An 8,661-nucleotide genomic window follows, 5' to 3' on the forward strand; every position below is an offset into this window, starting at 1 on the left:
AAGAAAATCATAGGTCCAAGTAGACAGTAAGGATCTTTTGTAATATAGATGTCAGAATGACTGTCCTATCCTAAACAAAGGCTGCAAAGACATGAGCAGGAGTGTTGGGGAGCGGCTGTGGATTCCCTCAGCAAAAAAGGTACCCACTTCTTCACTTGGTCTACTGGGTCCAAAAGGTAGTGTGACCCATCCCATGCTAGAAGGAAGGAGGAAGTGTGCCTAGACCACTTTATTTAGTGTTATAATGTTTACACAGATAAGAAGAGGGGATAGCCCAAGCTCACTGACCTCAGGGAGTCCTGGTGGAAAGGGATATACCACTAGGGTCTCTGGGGGCAGAGGAAACCAGGAAGCCGGGGAACCTGGCTTCTTCCGCCTCAGCCTGCCCTCCCACGAGAGACCAGACATTGAACAGCAGCATCTGCACGACCTCCTTCCTCCCAAAGAGCCAGAGTACTGGCCACAAGGCAATAACGTCCAAAACCTGTCAAGCTGGAGGTTCAAGAGGTGTAGAAGCCCTAGAAAGAGCTGGATCAGAAGCCTGGGTCCACCCTGCCACGTTGCACTTCTGTGAGCTGCTATGGGGTGATAACCTGCAATTAGTACACACCTGGCCCACAGAGAGGACACTGTCAGGAAAGGCTCTAGTGTCTGGCTTTTATTGTTTGCTTGTTTTCTCAAACCCAGCATTTAGAAAAGTCACCTGAGGTGGTAATTTAGTCGGGTGGAGATTGGGGGGGTTGGGACAGTGGTCTCTTGGGAAGAGGATGCCAGCATGACAGGACAGGTCCTTCACATGTAGTACCAGGCCAAGAGTCCAGCAGCCAGGGCCACACAGGCAGCCAAAATGAACTGGAGGCTGGGCTTCCTCAGCACAGCTATGGCTGTCCGGAAGGGGCAGCTGCTGCCCTCCAGGGCACCTGTATGTGGCACAACAGGAGACATGGCTTCAGTGGGGCCATTCACATGCCCACCCCAGGAGGGGAGCTTGGGACCTACAACCTACCTTTGTCTTGTTGAGCAGCGTAGAAGGGGCATTTGCGCACGTCTCCCTTCCCGTCATGCATCGGGAGCCCATCCTGCAGGGTCTCTCTGGCCAGCATGCTGCCAGCCTGATCCAGTTCATTGAATATCTGAGAAGCAGAAATCAAGGAGCCATCCCTATATCATGTACAGACTCTGCTTCTGGAAAACTCCCTTGCTGCCCTACTACCAACACAGAGGGAGCTCTGAAGCAGGTCCAAGGTACAGCACACTAGCTGCATGAATCTAGCAGGTGATCCTGGGAGGCATGGTTTGTCTGTGCTGCTGGCACCTTACTCCATCAAGTACCTGTGGCCACTCTCCCTGAAACTGCTGTTGACCTTAGGCTCTGGGTACAGAAACAACCTCTGAGTGGTTGGCCTCAAGTAAAGGCTTCTTATAAACAATCTATTTTTCTTGGTGAATTCTGGCCTTATTCAGTTTACCAAGCAAGACTTTTCATGCTAATACTCACTAAAAAGGAAGTTTTTCCACTTCTCAATCCCAGCATCTTGTGCTGAGAGGAAAAAACAGCTCTACTCTCTCTGACCCGTGTATGCTGGCCCACATCCTCCCCAACACCAACCCTGTCAAGCCAGGCCTTTGTGCTGGGAGCCGACCACCAGGCACACCTTTTGGAGGCCAGTTTGGTTCCTTCACCTTCCTCCAGACCATGCTGCAGCTATATCTGTCCTCATGCTCCTGGTGCTCTCCTAGGAAGCTCTGGATTTGTGCCCACTGTCAAAGGTCCCTCTGAATCTCAGGCTTCTGCAGGAAAAGCTGGCCCCATGGTCAGTGCCCCATTGTAAGTACCTGCATGTTATACTCAAAGGCCCTGTTGGCCTCCTCCACGATCTTCTCTTTGGTCTTCAGGTTCAGATCCAGGGCATTCATCCTGGCCCGATAAAACTGCTTGAACTGCTGGGCATTGTCCACATTCTCAAACAGGTAGAATTGGGTTCCTTCCCCAGTGCTGGGAAGTTTCAGTGCCCGCTGGGCTACCTTCTTCAGCACTTGGCCTCCTGAGAGGTCTCCCATGTAACGGGTATAGGCATGGGCCACCAGCAGCTCCGGCTCATTCTGCCCTATGTAGTGGATCCGCTCCACATACTTCTGGGCAGCCTCGGAGCACTTCACCTGCTCTTCCCAGTTTTCACCAAAAAAATACTCCATGTCCTTGATCAGTGCCTGCTTCCGGTGCAGCTCCGTGGGGAAATACAGGGGTGTGAAGGCTGGGTGGTCCTTGTTTCGGTCCATTTCTTCCTCAAGGGCAGAGTATGTGAAGTAAAGTGCAGTGGTGGCAAGCTGTGGGGGGATGATGGAAGACTGGAAAGGGGCTGTAGGCCAGACCAGCAGGTCCAAACCTACATGTTGGAGCAACTGGAAACAAGAACTAAAACTCTTCCATATCCCCAAAACCCACCCTATGACCCATTTTTATTTACTGATCTTTGAGAATGGGATTTTTTTTTTTTTTAGGTCCGGTTATGGGGCCTAAACTCTGGGCCTGGGCGCTGTCCCTCAGCTCTTCAGCTCAAGGCTAGGGCTCTACCACTTGAGCCACAGCGCCACTTTGGGTTTTTTCTTTTTTGCTTATGTGGTGCTGAGGAATCGAACCCAGGGCCTCAGGCATGCAAGGCAAGCACTCTACCACTGAGCCACCTTTACTGATCTTTGAAACACAGATATTTTTCTTCCTTTATACTATGCTATCCATAAAGTCAGGACAGCCACAGCTTAACACCAAGAATGAATGCGTGTGGAGAAAGGCCCGGCTTGTGCCTCAAGAGGGGTGTGAAGACCACCTGGAGGACTAATTAACCTCCCACCTCCTACCCCAAACCCAAATGAAAATTTGACATCCAACCTCATCTGATTGAGAAGCACAAACCTTGAACAGTTCCTTTTGAATGTTGCCTTTCAAGAAGTCCTTGACAAATTGGGTATTTTCTGCCCGGTCATGTGCTTCTTTGGTCCCTTCCTTCAGGAGCTCAGAAAGGTCAGCCACTCTGCAGAGATGGGGTTTATGTATGTGTGTAAGAGTTAGCCCTTCCCAAAAAGGTCCACAGGACAAAATACAGATCCCATGGTGACCAGTTGCTAACCTGGAGGAAGGAGCTTCTCAGACACTTCATTCCAGCACAATAACTAAGCACGGGGAGCTTGTCAGGGAGCACAGGGCAAACAGACATAACAATCTTCTGCAAAGACTGAGGGGGCCAGGTACCAGTGGCTCATGTCTGTAATCCTTGCTCCTCAGGAGGCTGAGATCTGGAGGTTTAAAGCCAGCCCAAGCAGGAAAGTCTGTGAGACACTTATCTCCAATTAACCACTCAAAAAGCTGGAAGTAGAATTGTGGCTCAAGTGGTTGAGTGCTAGCCTTGAGCAAAAGCGTACAGGACATGAGGATGACTATGGCTTCCTCATGTCTTGTGCCTTCATTGCTAGAAACCATCCAAATGATTGACACTTTGCTTCTGTGACCATTTATTTATTTATTTATTTTGGGTCCAGTCGTGGGGCCTGAACTCTGGGCCTGAGTGCTGTCCCTCAGCTCTTCAGCTCAAGGCTAGCACTCTACCACTTGAGCCACAGCACCACTTCCGGCTTTTTTCTTTTTGCTTATGTGGTGCTGAGGGCCTCAGGCATGCAAGGCAAGCGCTCTACCACTGAGCCAACTTCCCAGCCCTTCTGTGACCATTTAGTGGCCAGAGAAACACCATTCTAATTTCAACAGTGTTAGCTAGTTTCTCCAGAAATCTGCTTTTTAGAAATGTGACTCTCAGCCGGGCACTGGTGGCTCACACCTGTAATCCTAGCTACTTAGGAGGCTGAGATCTCAAGATCACGGTTCAAAGCCAGCCCGGGCAGGAAAGTCTGTGAGACTCTTATCTCCAATAAACCACTAGAAAACCAGAAGTGGCGCTGTGGCTCAAACAGTAGAGCGCTCGCCTTGAGCTGAAGAGCACAGGAAAAGCGCCCAAGTCAGAGTTCATGCCCCACAACTGACAAAAAAGAAAAGAAAAAGAAAGAAAGAAATGTGACTCTCTCAGGATCCATGCTGCTGTGAAGACCTGCGGTAGCACATCTCCCAAGGCAGCCCTGAGTCCAATCTCTCAGGACTATATGTAGCTTGGCCCATGTATGCGAAGATGAGATAACTGAAAGGTAGGGACCAGCACGTTGGGTTTGTGTTAAAGCTGTACTCTTGGATGAATACAATGATAGCATTTGGGTTGAGGGTCATGAGCACCCACAACAGCTTAGAGAAAAACATGGCCTGTTCGTGGTCCAGCCTCTGGATTAGCTTGCATCACCCACATGCCAAGAATCCATTTATTAGCAGTCATTTCAAGGTATAAAAATGGAAATTATCGGGCTGGGAAGGTGGCTCAGTGGTAGAGCGCTTGCCTTGCATGCACGAGGCCCTGCGTTCGATTCCTTAGCACCACATAAACAAAAAGAAAAAAGCCTGAAGTGGCGAGTGTGGCTCAAGTGGTAGAGCACTAGCCTTGAGCTGAAAAGCTGAGGGACAGCGCCCAAGCCCAGAGTTCAATCCCCACGACCAGACCCCCCCCCAAAATGGAACTTAACCAATAACAGGTTTCTAATGAGAGACTACAAACTCTCTGTAACTTGAGGCTACAGGGGGGAAAAAAGACTGCTCTAGAATTCACATTCCACATTTTAAGAGAAAGTAGTCAGGCTCTACCTCTGATTACCCACTTCTCAGCTGAGATGAAAAATGCTGAGGTTGTAAAAAAAAAAAAAAAAAAGGACAGGAATACCATTAAAGCCACAACTTAGCACTCCCAGCCTGCCTCCTTGGGCAACAGAATAGAGGAAATGAGAGATACTGAGCAGTCAGGGTTGGACATGAGCCCTGAAGAACAATGAGACATGAGGGGACCACTGCTTAGGATACCTTACTACTTCCCAGGGGCACCAACAGAGGAAATCAAGTGTGTTGGGCAAGGCAGGCAGTGTGCCCTCCTGACCAGATGCAGCCAGCCTCCACTGCTCACCTGGCATGGTTTTCCTTGTCTGAGGCCACAGAGTTCTTTTTCTCTGACTCGTCCACCCCCTCGGAGGGTTCCACTTCTGCTGACATTGTTGCTGAGTGATTCTTGCTGCCTCACTCTGGTCCTGTAGAGACAGATCAAGCCAGTCCTTCAGCATCATTGTCACTCACTTGGCTAAATGCCTATCTGCTCTACCCTTCTCTAAGCCATAACCAAGGCAGTAATATACCCCTGTACCTCAGAGTTGTTGCCATTACTACACATATCACAATATAGATATATTTATATATAGACCTGTTCTCAGCACGTATGTACTGAGGGCATTCAGAAGGGACATCCTACTGTCAGTCAACCAGAAGGGTATGTGTGTAGACATGCAATCTATGTGCAGCAGAGTGTGGCTGCCTATAATCCTAGCTACCCAAGAGGCTGAGATCTGAAGACCAAAGTTCAAAGCCGGCCCAGACAGGAAAGCCTATGAAACTTTTATCTCCAGTTAACCAGTAAAAAGCCAGAAGTGTAGGTATGGCTCAAGTAGCAAAACACTAGCCTTGAGGGAAAAAGCTTCCAGACTCTTGAGTTCCAAACCCAGTATCCCGCCCCCGCCCCTTAAACATACACATATATACCAAGAGTTCTTTTTATTATTGTTAAAGTGTTTCTGTGTTTGCAACTGTCAAAATTAAAAGTTACCAGAAAATACATTTAAAAACAAGCAAAAAAAGAAAAACACTGCAGTAGTTCCCAGCTTGATAAGCAACCCAATGCTTCCATGTTACCACAACTGTACTTGAGAGTGGGGTTCCTGTTCATGTGTTTGGGCTAGATGGCTTCATGCAGAAAGAATGACAGGAACAAGGTGTTGACTGGAATTAACCAAACTATACCCAGCAGCTCCCTGTAGAGCAGAGTAGCTCACAAAGCACCCAACAATCCTGTGTCAGCTACATGAGTCATCAACACACTAACTGGCCCCAGTCTACTCAATACTCAGTTGAAGGAGATAATAAATTGGCCAACCAATTCCCATCGCCTGCTTCAAGGGCTGAGCCTTCGTCAGGCTGGGAAATACAGTCCCACATGACAAGCTCATCCTCTATCTCTGGAGGCTTCCAATTGGCAGTATAAGGGGCAGCCCAATTGGAAAACTTTCCAGCTCAACAGCAATAACCAATAAAGTTACAAAGACATCAGTACCAACATTCCACGTCAGAATGCATTAGACCAAAGAAAGAAGGAATCTTACTTTTCTACCTCAATCAGTATTTTACTATTTTCTATAAGCTGTATCTAGTTATCAAGGAAGCCCAAGAAGTTTAAGTAGCTAGGCACCAGTAGCTCCTAGCTACTCAGAGGGGTGAGATCCAAGGATTGTGGTTTGAAGCCAGTCTGAATTAGAACTAGAGGTGAGGTTCAATTAGTAAGAGTGCCAGCAATGAGCTTGAGGCCTGAGGTTCAAACTCCAGCGCACGTGCGTTTGGTCACACTCTCCCCCACCCCCTCTTACAAATCCAGCCCTTAATGGGCTAGGGATAAAGCTTAATGGTAGGTCACTTGCCTAGCATGCTTGAAGATCTGTGTTTGATCCCCAGCAATGTAAAAAAAAAAAATGCTGAGCACCGGTGATTTGAGGATCATGGTTCAAAGCCAGCCCAGGCAAGAAAGTCCGTGAGACTTCCAATTACCACCAGAAAATCGGAAATGGAGCTGTGGCTCAAGTGGTAGAGTGCTAGGCTTGAGCTGAAGAGCTCAGGTACAGCACCCATGCTCAGAGTTCAAGCCCCAAGAACGACAACAAACAAACAAAAACCACCTGTCTTATCCCACTTACTAATGTATTGGTACATATATATCTTCCTCAAGTTTCCTCTAAGCGTCTAGCTACATTCTTTTTGTTATCTTTTGGGACATTATAGGAAATGGTGTGTTCATAGGGTCAGTGGGATCAATTATAAAAATTAAATGAGGACAGGACAGCACAATGTCTGCTATGGCAAGCACTCAATATGTGTCACTGATTGTACTGGTGTGTGTTGAACCCAGAACTTCACACATGTTAGACAAGTGCTCTGCCAGTGAGCTACATCCATAGCTCTTGTACTGGGGGATAGTGATGTCTAAGAACACTAAAAAAATAAACAGCAAAATAATAAATGGACTTTCTTGACTCAAACGCACTCTCTTCTGCATAAAGCTGATGAAATCCTGGGCACTTCTGGCTTCATTCCTGTCATTCTAGCTACTCAGGAGTCTGAGATCTGAGGATCACGGTTCAAAGCCAGCCTAAGCAAGAATGTCCACGAGACTCTAATCTCCAATTAATCACCATAAAACGAGAAGTAGCACTGTGGCTCAAAGTGGTAGAGCATTAGCCTTGAGCACAAAAGCTCAGAGACAGTGCCCAGGCCCTGAGTTCAAGCCCTACAACTGGAAAGAAAAAAAAAAAAGCTGATGAAATTCATGGTCCACAGAACAGTCCAGAAAAGTACACAGGCACACAGTCATCAAGTGGGAAAGAATGCAAGTGAAGAGATGTTTCATAAAGGACTGATGCAGCACAGACAGCACATTGGCAATGGCAAGATGCCAGCTAAATGAAGGGTCTGTGTTGTACATCATAATACCAGGTTTCTGGTAAAAAATGTGGTTTTAGCTTTCTTCAGATTTGACTTATATGGTTCAAGTGGTACAGTCTCAGTCTTCAATGAAAAAGCTAAGCAAAAGGAAGAGGCCGTAAGTTCAAGACAGTGCTGACACCAAAAGAAAGAAAAAAGCCATAAATTTGTGGCTCATGCCTATAAATCCTAACTACTCAGTAGATTGATATCTGAAAGATTGTGATTTGAAGCCAGCCAGGGCAAAAACAAGTTCACTAGTCTCCATCTCCAAAATAACCAGCAAAAAAGCAGGTCTGGAGATGTGGCTTAAGTGGTAGAGTGCCAGTCAAGTTCAACAATGTCAAGTTCAAACTCCAGTATTGTCAAAAAGATTCAAAGTTGCTATTTCCTGGCTTCCAACACTCACCTTGACACATTTAGATCACAGGGCAACCTGAGATTGTTCCTACTTTTGTTAACTAACAGGGCAACCCAAGGTTGTTCCCAGAAGGGAAGATGGCACAAGCCACTACTCAGTGCCTGCAGAAAATTAGCCAGACTGCCAGGTCTTGGTGGACAAAAAAGTTACAAGGATTCCCAGACACCTAGACACAAAAGAAGGTCACAATAGCATCTGCACATCTCTATAGCACCCACTACCATAGTAACTAGAGACAGAAAAATAGATTTCAAGAATCTAAAAGTATCTGAGTACTTTAAAGTCTAAGTAATCCTATCTTTGTACTTCTGAAAACATATGCTACCTTGGAAACAGAAGTGCACAGATAGACAATATGCTCATAGAAACCTCCTGTTAAGATTAGCTTCCAGCTGGCCGCCAGTAGCTCATACTAGCTACTCAGAAGGCTGAGATGTGAGGATTATGGTTCAAAGCCATCCATGGTAGAAAAGTCCGTGAGACTCTTATCCACACACAAGCAATAAAAATATTAACCATACACACAATAAAAAATATAATAAATTAGGGACGGACACACACACACACACACACACACACA

The 8,661-nt window shown here is 46.8% G+C and overlaps 1 protein-coding gene across 1 annotated transcript in view; it reads right to left on the bottom strand.

The window, feature by feature from the left end:
• Positions 1-637: 637 nt before the first annotated feature.
• Hmox2 (heme oxygenase 2) overlaps positions 638-8,661 on the bottom strand; it is an 18,856-nt gene continuing 10,832 nt past the window's right edge. Inside the window, exons 2-6 of the mRNA XM_013011765.1 lie at positions 5,049-5,169; positions 2,915-3,032; positions 1,837-2,328; positions 1,007-1,133; positions 638-920 (exon numbers count right to left, since the gene is read on the bottom strand). Coding sequence (XP_012867219.1) covers positions 793-920; positions 1,007-1,133; positions 1,837-2,328; positions 2,915-3,032; positions 5,049-5,134 — 951 coding nt within the window. The 5' untranslated portion in view covers positions 5,135-5,169 and the 3' untranslated portion in view covers positions 638-792. The remainder of the gene's footprint in view (positions 921-1,006; positions 1,134-1,836; positions 2,329-2,914; positions 3,033-5,048; positions 5,170-8,661) is intronic.

Source organism: Dipodomys ordii, unplaced genomic scaffold (genome assembly GCF_000151885.1).
Source record: "Dipodomys ordii isolate 6190 unplaced genomic scaffold, Dord_2.0 Scaffold14, whole genome shotgun sequence".
NCBI classification, from domain to species: domain Eukaryota; kingdom Metazoa; phylum Chordata; class Mammalia; order Rodentia; family Heteromyidae; genus Dipodomys; species Dipodomys ordii.